This window comes from Myodes glareolus, chromosome 8 (genome assembly GCF_982192425.1).
Source record: "Myodes glareolus chromosome 8, mMyoGla1.1, whole genome shotgun sequence".
NCBI classification, from domain to species: Eukaryota; Metazoa; Chordata; class Mammalia; order Rodentia; family Cricetidae; genus Myodes; species Myodes glareolus.
Window position 1 is genome coordinate 9,837,338 of NC_142033.1, and position 18,932 is coordinate 9,856,269.

At 40.7% G+C, this 18,932-nt stretch overlaps 1 protein-coding gene across 6 annotated transcripts in view; it reads left to right on the plus strand.

The window, feature by feature from the left end:
* Positions 1–4,189: 4,189 nt before the first annotated feature.
* The window catches only part of Hnrnpd (heterogeneous nuclear ribonucleoprotein D), an 18,432-nt gene continuing 3,689 nt past the window's right edge, over positions 4,190–18,932 (plus strand). For 4 of the 6 annotated variants that reach the window (XM_087908840.1, XM_087908843.1, XM_087908841.1 and 1 more), the window contains exons 1-4: positions 4,190–4,566; positions 6,372–6,428; positions 16,891–17,059; positions 17,785–17,946. In XM_087908840.1, coding sequence (XP_087764966.1) covers positions 4,334–4,566; positions 6,372–6,428; positions 16,891–17,059; positions 17,785–17,946 — 621 coding nt within the window. In that variant the 5' untranslated portion in view covers positions 4,190–4,333. The remainder of the gene's footprint in view (positions 4,567–6,371; positions 6,429–16,890; positions 17,060–17,784; positions 17,947–18,932) is intronic. The other 2 variants (XM_087908842.1, XM_087908845.1) reach the window with 1 other exon arrangement.

The window sequence follows — 18,932 nt, forward strand, 5'->3', positions numbered from 1 at the left end:
CATAGATCAGAATAATGGGTTAAGATAAGTCATAAGAACTAATAAGTAGCCTGAGCTAATGGGCCAATCAGTTTATAATCTTATGGAGTCCTGTCTGTGATTTTCTTTGGGCCTTGCCAGCTGTGGGGTACTGGACGGGACAGATATCCCAACAATCCAGCCCCCTCATGTTACAAACAAATTTAGTTAGGAAGTGGCAACAAAGATGATGTTACTATTGGGGTCACCATAATATGAGGAACTGTGTTAAAGGGTCATTGCACAGGAAGGTTAGGAACCACTGAATTAGGGTGCACTTGTCTCCCTCAAGTCTCTTCTGATTACACCAAACCATGTATCACAGACAGGACCTGTTGCTTCCTTTCCAATGGTTTGGGAAAATCAAATATAGCATCTCCAGCCACTTGAGCATTACATTCTTACTTATGAATGAGTAATAAATTAAAAAATACCCCCTTTTTCTCTTTAAGAAAGTTCATGCATCAAGAAATTCCCAGGTGCATTTATGCCAATGATGAAGTGAGATAAGGAGAGGACCATTTGAAATCCCAAGGGTAAAAAAATTTGGTTTGTCTGAAAGACCTCAAATCTAGTCAATTGGATGTACCTTGTATTTTGATCATTTAAAAATTAAACGGAGGACTAGAGAGATGGCTCAGTGGTTAAGAGCACTGTCTGCTCTTCCAGAGTACCCGGGTTCAATCCCAGCACCCACATGGCAGCTCACAACTGTCTCAAGATCTAGTTGCAGGGGATCTGACACCTTCACACCAATGCACATAAAAATAAAGTCAAATAAATCATAAAAACATTTAAAAAAATTAAATGGTGCCAGGTAGTGGTGGCACATACCTTTAATCCCAGCACTCGGGAGGTAGATCTCTGTGAATTTGAGGCCAGCCTGAACTACAACAGTTAGTTCTAGGACAGACTCCAAAGCTATAGAGAAACCATGTCTCGAAGAACTAAAAAAATTAAGTGGGCAGCTTGGCAGTGTTGGTGAACACATTTAATCCCAGTATTTGGTAGGTGAGGCAGCTGGCTCTCTGTGAGTTTGAGGCCAGCCTGGTCTACAGAGGGATTTCAGGACAGCCAGGGCTACACAGAGAAACTGTCTTGGGAAAAAATAATTCAATGGGCAATTACTATGTCAATACAGTATTTGTTACATAATTTTCATTTTTTTAATAAATTTAACTTTATTTTATGTGCATTGGTGTGAAGGTGTCAGATTCCCTGCAACTGGATCTTCAGACAGTTGTGAACTGCCATGTGGGTGCTGGGAATTGAACCCAGGTCCTCTGGAAGAGCAGACAGTGCTCTTAACCACTGAGCCATCTCTCCAGCCCCCTAATTTCCATTTTTATACAGTATCTATTTCTATATCTGTGAAAGACAAAATTGGGATACATAGGTGTCTTAGGGTTTCTATTGCTGTGAAGAGACACCATAACCATAGCAACTCTTATAAAGGAAAATATCTAATTTGGGTGGCAGCTTACAGTTCAGTCCATTATCATCATGACAATATTCAGGCATACATGGTGCCTGGCTACAACTTGATCAGAAAGCAACAGGAAGTGGACTGAGTATCACAATCCAGGAAGCTTGAGCAAAAGAGACCTCAAAGCCCACCCTCATAGTGATACATTTGCTCCAACAAGGTCACATCTACTTCAACAAAGCCATACCTCCTAAAAATGCCACTCCCTTTTGGGGGGGCATTCTTTTAAACCACAATAGGAAATGTTATTTTTGTTCTCCAGAAACTAACGGTATCTAGATGACTACAATTAAGAATAACAGAAATAAAGGATAATGGGCTATGTGAAAGGGGTCAACCTTGGTGGGGGTGTCTGTGAAATTGCCTCAGATTCAATAACATTGATTAGGATTTTGAAGGATGGAGGTCTCACCAGGCAGATAGAATTGAAGTTACACAGTTGGAAAAGGAGGTCAGGTTGGAGGAAATGGCACAGGAGGTAGCCAGAGACTGGGTGCTCATCTCTGCAGTCCCAGCATTCCTGAGGCTAAAGCAGGGATACTGGCCATGGTATGAGGCTACCGTAGGCTATCCAATGATCTCCGGCCAGTCTAGTTTAGAGAACCTGCCTCAAAAGTGAAAAAAAAAAGAAAGAAAGAAAACAAAACAAGGCAGACATTTGGGCCATAATAGGAGGAATTCTGAGTCTCACTCAAATTCCAGAAACTACACAGCTGCCTGTGAATTAAAACGGACTTTCTGGAAAGTCAGTATCTTAGCTACTGCTCTATTGCTGTGAGGAGACACCATGATCTAGGCAACATGAAGAAAAAAGCATTTAATTAGGTGGTTAAAATTTTGGAGGATTGTCCAAAGTCGTCAAGGTGGAAAGTAGACAGGTGTGGCACTGGAAAAAAGCTGAGAGCTTTATGTCCTGATCCACAGGTAGCAAGTAGAAATAGACACTGGGTCTGGTGTGGCCTTTTGAAATTCCCAACTCCCAAGGACACATCTCCAATAAACTCACACCTTCTAATCCTTCCCAAACAGTTCCACCCCTTGGGGACTAGGCATTCAAATATACGAACCTATGGGGGCTGTTCTTATTCGAACTGCCACAGTCAGTGTTTTTAAGTAGGCCTATTATTTGAATCCAAAAAATAAAAAACAAAAACCTTTGCATTCATCCCATTTGCCACCAATATTTGACCTGAGTACAAAGCCACCTATTTGGCTAATATTTGGAAAGTGGAGACAAATGTGGAATCACTTCTACTTCTTAACAGTCTTGACATTGCCATCCTGTAATCTGCTTTAAAGTCTTCTACGATTGTATTTTAAAGGTATTTGCACAAATTGACTCTTTTATTTGAAAAATTTTAACACAAATTCTGATGGTAACAAACCTTTTGTTTTTCCCGTTGGGATATTTTGATTATATTTAGTAACTATAAGTTGATTAAGTACCCCATGGGAAGCATTTACTTCAATGTTTTTGATGTGTTTTACAAAGGCGTAATTCCAGGTTGGCCTCAACAATCCATCCTTCTTTCTCCTGAGTTTTGGGAAGCCCAGTCTGGACACTTAGTAGGCAGTCAAGTGGTTGAGGTCAGAAAGATATATAGCAATCCCATTTTCTGCTAAGAGTTTTGCAGGAAACTGTGAAGCCCAACTCCTGAATAGGAATTCTACAAGGTTTCTTAACGAATGATTTTTAAATCCTGAACCACACGCCTAACAGCGTTTCATTTTTCTTTTTATAAAATCACCACCTCAACACCGCAAACTTAGAAATCTTGTAAAGATGATTCATGACATTTATATATCCTACTTAATACAAAGACTGGAACTCATTAAAAATACGAACCCCGGCGTCGCCTTTAACACACTTCCCAACCCCTAGGAACTTCAAAGAATCGTGGCCGGCTTTCGGCTCTTCTAGTAACGGAAGTAAAGCGTTAAGAGCTGGAAAGGAATTCTGCGAAAAAGCAGCTCCGGCCGCCAGTGGCCTTAAGCCAGCAGCCGGCGCCGCGGCGGAACGTCAATGTCACCCGGAGCAGGCGGGGACGACGGGCGGAGGAGCGCTCCGAGCAGGGCACACGCGTGGCCACCTCCCCATGCAGGCCACCGGGGCCGTAGCCGCCGAGGCCGTAGCCACCGCGGGGAGGTGGCCGAACCACACCCGTCTGGGCCGGCCGCTCGGGCCAGCCGCGGCCGTGGAGGAGCGAGGGACTCCAGGAAACCGCGGAAGGGCGGGGCCAAGGGACGCGGGGGTCTCTCTAGCCGCCGCCCAGAACCAGCGCTCCTTGTTCTCGATGGTAGCCGCGCGCCCCTCTCCGGCGCGCCACTTCCGGTTCCCTTTAAAGGCCCGCGCGGCGCGCCGGAGGAGCGTGAGAGCGAGCGGGGAAAGGAACGAGAGGGGCGGGCCCGCGAGGGGAGGGGGCGGCGGGTGGGTGGGGACTCGCGGTGGAAGGGGCGGAGGAGGCGCGAAGGGCGCGCTCCGGCGTCACGTGACCGGGACGCGCCGTTCTTCCGTCGGCCATTTTAGGTGGTCCGCGGCGGCGCCATTAAAGCAAGGAGGAGGCGAGAGTGGCCGCCGCTGCGCCTTCTTCGTTTTCCAGCGCGGCCGGCGGGGGAAGTGTGCGAGTGCGCGCCGCGCGAGAGCGGGAGCCGAGGGGGGCAGGCCGGGGACGAGGCGCCGGAGCCCTTGCAGCCACGCGCGCGCCTTGTCTTGTGTGCCTCGCGAGGTAGAGCGGGCGCGCGGCGGCGGCGGCGGCGGGGATCACTTTGCTGCTAGTTTCGGTTCGCGGCGGCGGCGGCGGGTGTCGTCTCGGCGGCGGCAGCAGCGCTATGTCGGAGGAGCAGTTCGGAGGGGACGGGGCGGCGGCGGCGGCCACGGCGGCGGTAGGCGGCTCGGCGGGCGAGCAGGAGGGAGCCATGGTGGCGGCGGCGGCTGCGGCGCCGGGGGCAGCGGCGGCGGGAAGCGGGAGCGGCGGTGGCTCCGCGGCCGGAGGCACCGAGGGAGGCAGCGCCGAGGCCGAGGGGGCGAAGATCGACGCCAGTAAGAACGAGGAGGATGAAGGGTGAGTAAGGGGCGGCCCCGGGCAGCCTCTCGCCAGGCCCCCTCCCCCCTCCCCGCCATTAGGCCTCGCTCCCGCGCCCGCCCGCCCGCTCGCAGGCCCGAGTGCTCTGGCCTGCTCGCCCGGCCGCCCCTCTTGTACCCCGGGCTCCCCGGGGCCTGCATTTCCTCCTTCCCTGCCTGCTCGCCCCCTCCCCCATCACACACGTTTCCACCTTTAGCCGTCACCATGCTACTCCGCGGCCCGCCCTCTTTCCTCCCTCGCCATGGGTCTCCTCCCACCGACTTAGCCGCCAGGATTTTTTCCCGCCTGACGGAGCTACCCCCCTCCCCCCCCCCCCCCGCCATCTCTCCCGGATTTCTAACCTCTTAGGCTTAAAAATGCAAACGCACAGAATGCTTTTTACTAGGCTTTCCGAGGTTGGGTGGGTGCTTCTCCACCACCCCGAGACGGTGCGATTATTTATCCGTTCTTGCTTTCAGGAAGGTGTAGGCTGTCCACCTCTCTTTCTCCCGCGTCGGCTTCAGGCCAGTTGTTTTTAGCATTTTAAATAAGTTTCGCCTTAGGACGCGTTCGTTCTGTCCACTGTACGCCGACCCCACGGCACGCTCACACCAGGCCCTGCATTTGTGCTGTAGACAGACTGGGCCTGCCGATGCCCCCGGTCTCCTTCCTGATGGCGCGTTGGTCTGGCTCCTCGGGCTCCATTTAAGTCCTTGTGGTCGATGGGGCCTGCACTTGACTGGGGCTCTTCTACCTCCTGCCTGCGGTTGCCCTTCCCCCATTCTGCCAAGTTACTCTGCTGTGCACCCTTTTCGCGCCCTCAGGGTTGCCTATTTGTACAGATCGTAGTCTTTCCTTACTTACTCTGTGCAACTTAAAATTTTCTCTCCCGCCTTTTCAGTGCCCAGGAGCCTGTTTTGGTTTCTTCTCAGTCTCGCCCTTACTATTGTTGAAAGAAGCCCACTCGCCCGTTAAAATACAATCAATTCTGTGTTGTTCAATGGGTTAATTTTTCAGAATTTTTTTCAGTGCTAATCTGCTTCCTTTAATTGAAGTAACTTTTGTATTGCCACCAAAAGCTGCTTTTAATATGTTAAAATGCAGTTTTTGGGAGCTTAGTATCATACAGGAGGTTAGGAAGGTGGGATGGATCCGGGTCCTTAGATTTTCATGTTCCCATTACAGATTGCTGATCTTGAGTTACCGTTTCGATACTTTTTAAATAATGGGGCTGTGCGTATGCAATTTTTTTATTTTTACACTATAAAGAAAAAGTTTTGGTGGGAAGTAAATGTCATTTAAGCCTGGTATTAGAAAACATGATTTCCATTATTGGTTAAGAGTTTAAGATTTGTAGGGTTGTTGGGGCGGCAGGGAAGTACTTGGAATATAGTTTTAAAAATCTCAGTTAAGACTGACAGTCTTCAGTCAATTACTGGTTGTACTGGCTTTAGTGGGGAACTGGTGGGAGGGGAAGTGAATTTAAACAGAACTAATCCTGAATGGTAATGTGGCTTAGTTTTAGAAAGGAATAACTGTTAATTATTTGAAGAATTAAGTTTTTAACATTTTGGGTTTTGCTTTCTGAATTCTGTTCTTTGGACAGAGGCACCAAAATGGTTAATTGTGTAACTGGGGCAGGCTTTCTATTACCCCTGAGTTTTGAAAGTTACAAAGTAGCTAGCTGTCTTTGTAGTTATTTTTTGTTAAACTGACGTATAAATGAATTAGTTTTTAACCCTAACAATGTCAAAAACTAAAACTAGAATTTTGATTGGTTGCTGTACCGGTTGTTAATTCCCTAGCCATTCAAACTCCTCCCCACGACACACTGAAGCAGCGACGGCACAGCGGGAAGAATGGTAAAACTTTTAAATTTTATTTCTGTCTTATAAAGATTTCAGTAGTCATAACATGCAGAGGCTCTATAATTTGGTTGCCCATTGAGTCCCAGGAAATTTTTAGACATTAATACGCTAGAATGAGTCTTGTGCCTGGGCTATAAAGACTTTCTAGATATCCTAAGTAATCTGTGGGCAAAATTGATGCCATTGCGTGGTATATGGTTTGTGGTAATGCATGATATGACAATTTGGCCAACCTAAACTAAATGTGATTAGTAATTTTTCTTTTAAATATGGGCAAGCAGAAAAGTTACTGTACTTCATTTAGTTTTTATTAGGTTGAAATATTTTTTTGTTTAAATTCTAAGCTTAAAGCTAAATAAATATTTAGTTACTTGATAAAAATATTGTGTGTTGAAATGTCTTGCATGTTATACTGAAGTAGTCTGTCAAATAGACAGTTCCTTAAGTATATTACTGTGCTTTATGCAAAGTCTTATATCTTCACCAGCAATATAAACACTTTAAGCATTGATTGTACTATACATAGGTGGGCTAAATGTGGCTTTCCCACTACAGCTCTTACCAGATTTTTTATTTTCAGTGTGATTTGGCTGGAATGTTAATTACAGTTGGTTGACATGTGTTCACATTTGCATGACTTCCCTTTGGAGGCTGGTAGGTTGAGTATTCTTTTTATCCCACTTCTCCCCTCCTAAAATGTCAGTCTCTGCCCTCAGGCGCATATTTTAATTTTCTTGGGCTGTGTCTCTCTCCATTGGAGGTTAAAAAGCCAGTACACTGCCTTTATGTCTGTCTTTACAGACCATGTCTATTATTTTGGAAATATTTAAATTTTATATGGGATTTATTTTTTTAACTATTCTCATCTACTCATAATTGTCCAGTTTTAAGTTGGAGGTAAAGTAGACTAACGTGCAAAAAGACTGGGTGGGGTCTGAATGAGACATAGTAAATAATGATGTTTGGATGAACCTTATATTTTGGTGCCTGCTGGGCATAGTTAGTTAAATAGGTAATGTCAAATTAAAATTTAACTACATTCGTCTTCTGGTTTATGTAATTATTAATTGTGTGTAGTAAGTTGAGTTGATATTTATATTTGAAGGTCATTGTTTTCACTGTCAAAAGAATTATCTTTGCTCCTTTGTTTGGTAGCAAATATGTGTAGAGCTTTCTGTGGTCGTTTCTTGGAGAAAGTTGGGCAACTTCTGTCAGTGTTACGGAACATTTCAGGTGATGGCCAGTTCTCCACTGGCAGACTTTTTGAGGTGGTAGGTTTTCAGTTTTACACTTTTACTCTTCGAAGGCATTCTTACCCTCCAACCCTTGTTCTGGAGACAGTCTCACTGTGTTGCCCAGGCTTAGGAGGCTCGTTTCTTCACCTCACAAGTCTCTTTCTTGGACTAGAGGTGTGTTGCCCCTATGTTCCCCTTCTATCCTCTTCACCCCTCCCTCTTTTCTTTCTCTAAGTTGACTTGATAATTGTCCATTTATCCAACTGCATTTTGTTGCAGATGCTAAACTTTCTGAACAAAATAATGAAGACGCTTAAACATTACTTTTTGGTGCCCGTGTTTCTCTGTCATCCTCACCAGTTTATATAGTTATATAAATAATAGTTTCTGTAGTGAAGATGAGACTGGTTAGTAGGCTAAAAATCATGTAAAGTTCATTTCTTAAACACTTCAGTGTGCAGTTCTTGTTAAAATGAGATTTTGTCCTGAAGTACTATTTTTGAGACATGGTTTACGTACCTAGACTGACCTTTACCTAGTATTCATGTCTCCATCTCAAGTGGTAGGGGCTGTAGGTAGATGGCCATTCACTGTTCCTGCTTTTCCTCTAAAATATTTTTAAAGCTGAATTCATTATTTGATGTGGCTAATTTTTTTGCATATGAAAATGAATAGTTACTTTTAGAAGAGTCCTTATTTCACGATTAATGTGATTTGGCAACAGTGTTTCATTAACATAGTAAAATGGCCAACTGAGTTCACCTTTAAAATTGTTTTTGATGTTAGATTTGTTTGTGTATCAGTGCTTATGTGGAAATCAAAGGAAACTGATGAGAGTGTCCTCATTCTATAATGTGGGTCCTGGGGATTGTACTCTGGTCTCAGACACAGCAGCAAGTGCCTTTACCTGTTGAGCTATCTTGTTGACCACTTTAATATCTACAACTTCAAGATCCTTGCTGTTTTTATATATTAAATTGTGGTGTGTAAAATCACTCTGCAGGTCTCAGTTCTTTGGTGGGGGGAGTAGGTGGTGTCTGGGGAAATGTGCATGTGCATGCCATGCTGTAAGCTATGGGGACAGTTTTCAAAATGTTGGGACTGTTGGGAACCTGGAATGCTATAGACAATGTTACCAGATTAGATACAATGGGGGTGGGGTTCAGTGAAAAATAGAACAGTTTTACTGCCAGGGCAGTGTCCCGGTGTTGTCACCATTAGTGTGAAGCTTGAGTGGGGATTCTTAGAAGTCCTTAGTTCTCTCCTTTTTGAGAAGGGACTCCCACATGGTTTTGTTTGAAATGTTGGAGGATATATTAGAAATCCCAGTGTTTCTGGGACAGTTTGAACATTATTTGAAAAAAAAAATAGTACTTTTAGAGGTGTCTCATGCCAAATTTACTGGCCTTTTGATTTAGTAAGATTGGATTTACAGGCCTGGACTGTAAGTACGTGGGTCTCCATGTTTACTCACTGTGGAACCTTTGCAGGGGTAAAATTGTAGAAACTGAAGCTCCAAATTTAGGGGAGCAACATTCAATGTTTTCCTCGTCCATAATGGAGATGGAACTGTGTGGGCGAATGTTCTGTTCCTGAGCCATGCTCCCATCTAGGAGTAGTTGGCTCATTCGTCATCTGTTAGGAGAGATACGGAATATACGGGCCTGGGATTAGACTGGATTGTCATTTACAATTTCAGTCCGTTGTTTCTCAAGAAAGGATCTCACTTTTTAGCCCAAGCTGGTCTAGAAATCACCAGACTCCTCACCCTCAGCCTCCCAGGATCTGAGATAATAGGCATGGAGTGCTATTTGGCAAATGCTTGTTTTTGAGACAGTATCTTAAACTTGGACAAGTTCTTGAGCTTAAGTGATACCTTGTATAAATGCATATATAGTCTCAGTAATTTAGCCTGGGTAGTCTGAGGTCTATAGTCTATAAGACATCTCATATGTATGTACATCTGTAGTTAGATTGATAGATGTGTATGTATGTCCCTCACAGTCCATTTTGCTGTGACTTAAGGCCACCAGGAAAGATAACTAACTGATCATGTTTAGCTTTAGGTGATGTTAGAAGCCATGCCCGAGAGCATGAGAAAACAAACAGAATGACTCTCCCATTTCACTTAGGGCTGTATGCTTTGAATGTGCATGTTAGCAAATGGAGTGATGCAGAACTGGTTAGTTGTTTGATTAGCTATGCTTTGGGGTTATAGTAGATAGGACGCCAAACTGACACAGGAGGCCTGGGATTTGTTTCTGTTACTTCCAACAGTGTGATCTTAGGTAATAGAACATGTTTTTACTTGGTTTTCTGATCTATTTGCTGGAAACAATGCTCGCCATAGGAAGACTGACTACACAGCCTATTTTCATGTCTTGTGTGTATTTATCCATTGCTCTAATAGTTGCTACTGCCAGTGATTTACTCTTGTGGAGTAAAGGTAAGCATATTTTAGTTTCTGGAGTGTGAAAATAGTATGTTCGTGCTATGTACTTAAGTATTTTAGGGTGGGGGAAGACTTTGTATTGACATATTTCTCCAGTAGTCATAGTGATAGCTTTTAAATATTGGGTTGTATACTGAAATACTTACTTATCTATATTTGGCCATCAAAATAAACGAATGAATGAGTGAATGAATGAATGAGTAAATAATGAGTTAGGAAACCACCTTCTGTCTCCACTGTAGTCTTAAGAGGCAGAGGAAAGTGTCAGCAGATACACTGAACAAGCCACCAGTAAGCAAATGTCTTTGAAGTGAGCTTCAGATTTTCATTACGTTAAAAAATAATGTGATTCTGAAAGATGGTTGGTGATTTGGCTTGATGTCAGAAAACTTACCTATAATCCTGGGTTAAGAAAAGTAAACAACCATTTCTGTTTCATTAGTGTTCCCTAAATTAATACCTAGTAGAAAACTTGTAAGATTATGAATAGGTAGTGGCTTCGGTTAATTCAAACCTCTATGTTAAGGAAACACCAGTCTATAACTCGTGGGTAAGTGGAAGTTTACTTTATAAGGTTGGAAGTTTATTTACAGTGTTGAACAGTGTGGTAGAGATACTGGGTTAAGCTTTTAAGGTTTATTTTTAAAAGCTGCCATGTTTAATTTAGATGTTATGCCTGCTTTCCTTTTTCTTTTTGACACAGGATCTTACAATGTAGCCCTTGCTGGCATGGAACTCACTTAGATCAGCTGGCCTTGAACTCCTGTAGATCCACCTCTGCCTCCTTAGTGCTAGGAAGATGTTTTCAGTCTAGTTATCTTTCTTATGGTGGTTGATGTGGGTTCCTTGTAGAGTAATGAGATTTAATATAAAAGAATTTAAAATCGTTCTTTGAAATGTTTGCTCTTGTTATGTGTCAGTCTTGAATATTAGGATACTTTTTCACACTTAGCTTTACAATACCATAATATAGAAATCTTAGGGAGGGATTGCCTGTTTAATAATGGGCAGATAATATTGGGATGTAGGTTTTACTGATTAAAGTTTCCTTCACTAGCTAACTTTAATACAGTTTTAAATAGTTAAAAAGTATTTTTTCAAGTGCCATAAGTGATATCAAGCCATCAGATATGTCTTGTTACTGTTAAGGTTTGTCAGGGTGTTTCCAAGGGTAGTTTATATAGATTGTAAAGTCACTCCCTACCAAGTGGTAGTTCCCCAGTGTTAAAAAGTAACCAGTGATTACATTTAAAATAAATCCATAATTTCTAAAGAGAATGCTCTTTAATACATGCTGCTGAGATTTGTGGAGTTTATCATTGTAGTGCTTTAAAAGTTGAGCTTTAATGATAGATAACCAGAAGAATTATGTAAATAACATCACTATAAAGGGTGCCAGTGAATGGGCAGTTACAGTTAATCAGGCTTACACTTGGTCTGAGTTGTTGGGGGAGGGTTTAAACATTGCTTTATCTTAAAAGTGGGAGCAAAAGACCTGATAGGGAAAGCATCTTTAAATAAGATATTATTGAGTTTGCACTATTAAACTAGTGATCTCCATGGTCTGGGGAAAATTAGCTTTGTGTACTAAGGAGAGGGTGAGAGTTTAATTTTCTTTTTAAGACAAGAGTCAAATAATAGCTCAGTTTATTGATCTGATCCTCCTGCCTCAGTTTCTTAAGTGCTAGGATTATAGTCCTTGGTAATTAGAATTATTTTTTTCCTTATTTATTTAAAGAATTTCCACTTCCCCTCCTTCCAATACCCTCCCGCTCCCGCTCCCCCCACTCCCTCTCCTCCTCCCTCCCCATTCCCAGGTAATTAGAATTATTAAGGCATTGTCTATCAGCCATCACTGCTTGCTAGGTATTGCTTCTTATGCTTTTAATTACTTAAAAAAATAACACTGGCATATGTGTAGTGTAGAGTTGAGTTACTAAGAGGACTTTAGAAACTACATTTATAGAGGCTTATTCTACCAGAGGATCCAACCAAGTCAGGTGTTCACGGCTCCCTGTAACTCCAGCTCCCAGTGCACTTGCAGTCCCATGCACAGAACACAGAGGCACATACTTTCTGAATTTTTTTGTTTTATTTTGTTTTGTTTTTTGAGGCAGGGTTTCTCTGTATAGTTTTGGAGCCTGTTCTAGAACTCTCTGTAGGCCAGGGTGGCCTTAAACTAAGACGTCTGCCTGCCTCTGCCTTCCTGAGTGTTGAGATTGAAGGCGTGCAACAACACTACCTGGCTCATAATTTTTCTTAAAGGAAAGTGATGTAATTTCTTAACCTCTGGGTATTTCAGTCTTTTATAGGGTATTTTAGAACTTCAGCATTGAACATACATGACCTTACGGAAAACTTTTATCCTGGATGTTTTTCCCTTTAGTGTTAGAATTCATGAAGCTTCTCCACTTGAAAATGAAAGCAAATGAGTTGGAGAGATGACTCAGTAGTTAAGAGCACTGACTGCTCTTTCAGAGGACCCAGGTTCAATTCCCATCACCCACATGGCAGTTCACAACTGTCTGTAACTCCAAGATTTGACAACCTCACACAGAGCATACGTGCAGGCAAAATACCAATGCAAAGGAAATAAAAGTAAACAAATTATTAAAAAAGAAAATGAAAACAAGAAACTTTGTTTAGATTGTGTTTTGCCTCTAAAAAATAGCTTTTCTTGAATTACAAGTACATTCCTCTAAATTAAGGCAATTTTTATTCCTGACTGCAGGTGACCATTATCATTTTAACCCCCTTTTGGGCTGTATAGTTAGTAGGTGGCAGAACTAGCATATAAAAATTGGCAGTTGGTCCCTTATCTCTAACCTTGCAGTAAAAAGCAATAAGATCTTCTACAAAGGAGTCTAAATTTCTGAGTGATCCTGCAGAGCTGAGAATCAGCATTTGGGTAGTTAGTTGTCAATACTAAGTTTTGTAACTATGCTTGACACTGGACTTTTTTTTTAAATCTTATATTTATTTATTATGTATACAGTGCTCTGCCTGCATGTATCCCTGCAGGCCAAAAGAGGGCACCAAATCTCATTACAGATGGTCATGAGCCACCATGTAGTTGCTGGGAATTGAACTCACAACCTCTGCAAGAACAGCCAGTGCTCTTAACCACTGAGACATCTCTCCAGCCCCAACACTGACTTTCTTATCAGTAACTGTGAAAACACATTATTGAGTCTTTATTTCCTTTGGGGTATTGAAATACTTTGTTTATAAGTAGAATTAAAAAATTAAAATTTGTCAGGCGTGGTGGTGTATATCTATTTTCCAGTACTCAGCACTGGGGAGGCTGAGGCAGGAAGATTTCCTACAAGTTTGCCATCAAGACAGAATTACATGAGACCTAAAAAAACGGAGTAGAGGGGACATATGACCTTTGTAGGGTAATTTCTTTAATTGGGATTGTTGGTTCACTTACAGCTAAGGAACACATTTTAAATTTAGATTATAGCTTTAGGAGACAGTTTGTTGCAACTTTGACAGTTTTCGTGATAGTTTTAAATTGGTTGCTTAGAAACTTCAAAGTTCTGTTGCCTTACTGAAAGGTGTTTATGTTTACAGGAGTTAATAGCAATTTAAGAATAAATCTTTGATTTCAGGCTCCATCCCTATTGGACAGACAATAGGTATTGTGCTTTAAAGAAGATAATAACTGCATAACGTAGTCCAAAATTAGTGTTAATCTCAAGCCATCTCAGAATGAGAGGAAGTTCATGCTGGTGTTCTAGAGAGTTTACAGTAGGTACCTATTTGTCCATAAAGTTTAGCAGACATTCTCCCACTAGGCTGCATACTATATAGTTAAACCTTGTGCCTACACCTACAGAATAAAAATAGGGTGGACTTCATAACTCCCATTTAGTAAAGGTAGACTACAATGTGTGTTGCAATGTATTGGCTTTTCTGGTTATCTGTTCAGCTTTTCTTAAAACAAAAAAAAAAAGAAAGAAAGGAAGAAAAAGAAATACCAAGTAATTGTGCTACTAAAATACTAATTTTTTAGCTTTAATTCAGAAGATGTTACATTTCACAGAAGATTTGGAAACATGTTATCTAGCCCGTTGTAGCTTGGAAGGGAGACATTCATTTTAGAACAAGTAATTGCTCGCTGGCAAAACTGAAAGAAAATGTGTTCTAAAAGCTAAGCAAGTGAGATGCACCTGATGTGTACTAGTAGCTTGCTTCAGAGAAAATGAACATACTACGGTAGCTTAAGAGAGATGGTAGGTCCATAGGCTGTTCAATCATGACTGCTGTGTTGAAGACTATCATTCCTTGGAGCTAATTGTGGGAGCTCCACTAGAGGTGGAGGCTGGAGAATTGGCACCAATTTGAAGCTAGCTTGAGTTGTAGTGTAAGACCTCGTCACAAATAGTCTTAAAACATTTCATTTAAAATAGTTGGAGATAGAAAACACTTGGAGGACTAGGGAGGACAAACAGTACTTGGAGAAAAATGTAATGTATAAAAGTTAAAAGATGAACAGAATGTTTAATATTCTGGATAAAGGAGGTTTGTTTATAGAATGTGTTTTTGGTGAACAGTTTTAGCTCTATTAAGAGTGCGAAGGTTTTTGTTATTAAGAGAACACTTCCATTAGGCCATTGGGTCAGTCGGTGACTTGGTATGCATATCTAATATTTAGAAAATTAACTTCCTATCTAAACAGCAATTATGTGGTTTGAAAGTAGTAGACACCTCATTCTATGTGTGATTTCTTTTTGAAGATTTTTTTTTTTATTTGGTGTGCGCTGTGTTTTGCCTGTATATTCTGCATGAGGGTGTCGAATCTCCTGGAACTGGAGCTCTGAACTTGTCAAGTGGATGCTGGGAATTGAACCGGGTTCTCTCTGGAAGAGCAGCCAGTGCTCTTAACTGCTGAGCCATCTCTGCAGTCCTCTGTTATTTTCATTAGGAAGTATATATAATAATTTTAAATTGAGGACTTTCCCCTATACATTGCTTTCATGAAGTTAAAACAAATTCTGTCTGGATAGTTGGATAATGGACTAGACAGACTCTTCTTGGTTTTCAGGTTTACCCTATATACTGTCTTTTTTTAGGGCGTCAGTTTGGTTAGACCAAAATAATTCTAAATTATTCAGTTATTCATGTGGAAATTCTGTAATAACAAATGGTTACTAGGTAGTTAAATTTAGCTCAATTTGTTTCTGTTGTAGAACTTAACGGGTATCTAAGCAAGAGACCATTGCTTTGTAGTTAATATCCTTGTCTTTAAAAACTAGCATCTGCCTCACTTATGAAAGTTGTATTCTGATCCTGTAGGTAAAAATTGTTGTGTGTGTAGCAGTGGTTATTAAATAAGGGTTATATATTAGGAGTTGGTATTATTCAATTGAAAGAAACGTGTATTGAGAAGTTTTAAAATTTCCATGGAATTGGCAATAAACAGATATTTAAAAGTACATGCTGGGTTTTGGTTATATTCATTTGATTATAACATTACTAAATGATTATAAGTCTTACTTTAGGACTAGACACTTTGAAAGAGTCTTGAAATTGGGGCCCACTCTGTAATACGTTCAGGTTGAAAACCTAACTTTAAATGGAAAGAGTTGAATGTCACCTGAAGTAAGTTTATTTGTTCTAAGTTAGCTTTGGTATTAGCATTAATTCAAACAAACTTGTGGTAAGAATGATAATAACACTTCAGTTAACTGGACACCTTAGAGGTGAAGATAAAAAAGATTGATGAGCATCTTACTGCCCAGTGGGCTGTATTGGCAGCCTGTTAAAGGTCTAAAGTGGGGAGATATTTACTGTCTGCAGAGCTGAGAGCTGGTGCCTTATCTTCCCCATCCCTTTTCATGATAACCCCCTTCCCCCAAGTTATGAAGGTGAGAACATCTTGAGCAAGCATGATTTTATCTCTGAAGTGAAAATTTTAGTTTTATAGGGCTAATTTTGACAACTTGCTGTTTTTAGTTTGACTCTTAAAGGGTAAAAGGTAGAGATGTGCTTTTATAATTACTGCTGTTAACTTATTGGTAAACTACACAGATGTAGAAAGGATCACAACTGCTGCCAGAACTGCTTTTTGGCATTTTACTGTATGTTAAGACTTAATTTGTTCCTCTATATGGTCTTTTCTTGGGTGTTTCCACTTACCATTTTACAGGCCTAAGCATTTCATAACTTGTTAGCTGAGGTTCTATTGTAAGTAAATAAATCATCTAAGTTAGTGAGATGTGATTCTTTCTCCATGATGTTTACATGATTACTTTGTTCCTTTTTAAGGACTCGTGAAAGTGAAAAAGGTTAGTTCAGTTTGGAAGACTTAGCATTTTTCCATTTTATGTGCTAAGAATTCTGCAGATGGGAGAACTAAGTAGAAAAGGAGTCTCAGCATAGACAGTGTGCTGGGAGCTGCCACACTGCAGCATAGCCCTTGACATGGTTAATGAAGATTTGTTAAGATCTGGAAACCAAGATTTTACCTTTAAAAAACTGATACTTTTATTTGGCATGCATGCATATATATATTTATGTATATATGCATATGTATATAAATACCAGTAGTTAGCTTCTTGTTCAGTATTGTGGTTGACCAGAAGGAGCAATGTTAAGTGGAACTTGAAACAGTAATGTTTTTTGATACGTGCTTGTGTAGGAAGAATAATATTTTATTGTACTAAATAAATGTAGTTTGAAAAGGGTGTTACTGATGTGAGTAAATACAAGGCAAAGTTTAATTTTCTTCTTAGCATTTTAATACTGCTTTTTGTCTTTACAGGAAAATGTTTATAGGAGGCCTTAGCTGGGACACTACAAAGAAAGATCTGAAGGACTACTTTTCCAAATTTGGTGAAGTTGTAGACTGCACTCTGAAGTTAGATCCTATCACAGGGCGATCAAGGGGTTTTGGCTTTGTGCTATTTAAAGAGTCGGAGAGTGTAGATAAGGTAGTGTGTTATATATTCTGATTAATGAAACATGGAGAATTTGATAGAGTAAACTTGTATGTTACTTGTGGGTTCTTCTCATGAGAAAGACAAGACACATTTCTTAAATTCTTTCCTTGTTTGAAACAAGGTTGCATGTGTCTTAGACTGGACTCAGGCTGTATTACTTGAATCTCCTGCCCTCTATTGTCCATGTGCTGGGACAGTGGAGGTTCATTAACACACCCTGTTTTGAAGGGAGAGGCGGATTTGGGAATTATTTATTGAATACTTTCCATGTGCCAACCTTTCTAAATTAAAAGTAATTTTTAAAAGGACTGAGGTGTAATAAGTACATGGTCTGTGTTCAGTCCCAGCAGACATTTTCAAGAAGGTAGTGGGGGATTTTAAAAGTCTAATTAAAAAAATAAAGTATGACAAGTTGGCAAAAAGTGCCTGTTTTACATTTTTGTTAGACAAGCATTTTGTCTCACTCAAGTCTCTGAATAGAAGTAGTTCCCTCATACCTGCAGATACGTATACAATCAACTTTTTAATTTAAGTCATTAGCAACCATTGTTTATCAGTTAAAGGTGATGGTTACCTAGTAATCAACTGGTGTGGTACTTCCCCTCCGTCATTCTTAGTGACTTTTATACTTGGGCACTAGTCTGTATTAGCTGAAGAGTTTATTTCTGTACATTAGTAAGTTTTACATATTAAAGTGAAAAACTTAATTTTCTTAGGTCATGGATCAGAAAGAACATAAATTGAATGGGAAAGTCATTGATCCTAAAAGGGCCAAAGCCATGAAAACAAAAGAGCCCGTCAAAAAAATTTTTGTTGGTGGCCTTTCTCCAGATACACCAGAAGAAAAAATAAGAGAGTATTTTGGTGGTTTTGGTGAGGTATGTGTGTTTTGATTCAGTTTATGTCAAAAATTAATGTGTAATTGTACATTAAGTGGACTTGGCCACTGTGTTTTTCAGTGTTGCAAAAATTCATAATAAGGAAATTGAATGAGCAGATCTGAAGATTAGGGAATGTTTTTCTTTTATTGAGTATTTGCATATGTAAAGTACTGGACACATAGATGGTGGGGCTGTTAGGTAACCTAGGCTGTCCTTGAACCTTTTCTTTAATTTAAGACACCTTCCTCTCTCTGTCCCACATAAATTACAGGAACGACCCATTGTGTCTGGGTTATATAGCATGCTTAACTCAGAACAATTAGAAGAAAGAAAGTACAGGCAATATGAGGAGGAAGTCAAGATTGGGTTACCTGAAATATAAAAAGGAAACATTTAAGATTATTAAAGTAATAAGAACAGAGTAGTGTAGTAACTTACCAATTTAAATATGTATAAGTGCCAATTTAGTGAGACTGTAGACGTACTGAAATTGTGAACTACCAGTTCCTTTCATGAATTAATAAAGCTAAGTCAAGATGTTTGTGGCCTTGGTCTCTAAGGACATCATGTTGACATCTCTTTCTTAACTCAAATAAGAATACATGCTTTTGTGTTAGGACTTAAAAATGGAATGCCTAATACTCATAAGCATTACACATAAAAGCCTGGGTATATAGGTTTTCTTATGTGATTGTAGGAGCAAGCAAAAGTGGAGCTGCTGCCGCCTACCTGTGTAGCTGCAGCCACTGTGTCTCCAGTTTGTAGTCCTGTTACTACATCATATCTTTTTTTTTCTCAAATGCAGATTCTCTCTTGTTTCTTTTAAAATGGCTATTGTCTTATTTTGTTCTTGTGGGGCTCTGCATTTGTGATCTTGAGTTAGGTAGAAAGACTGATAAATCACCAAAGGTTAGAAAAATGGGGAGACAGCAGAATAGAGCTTGAATGAAATGTGTTTTCTTTGCCACCCTCCTCCTCCTATG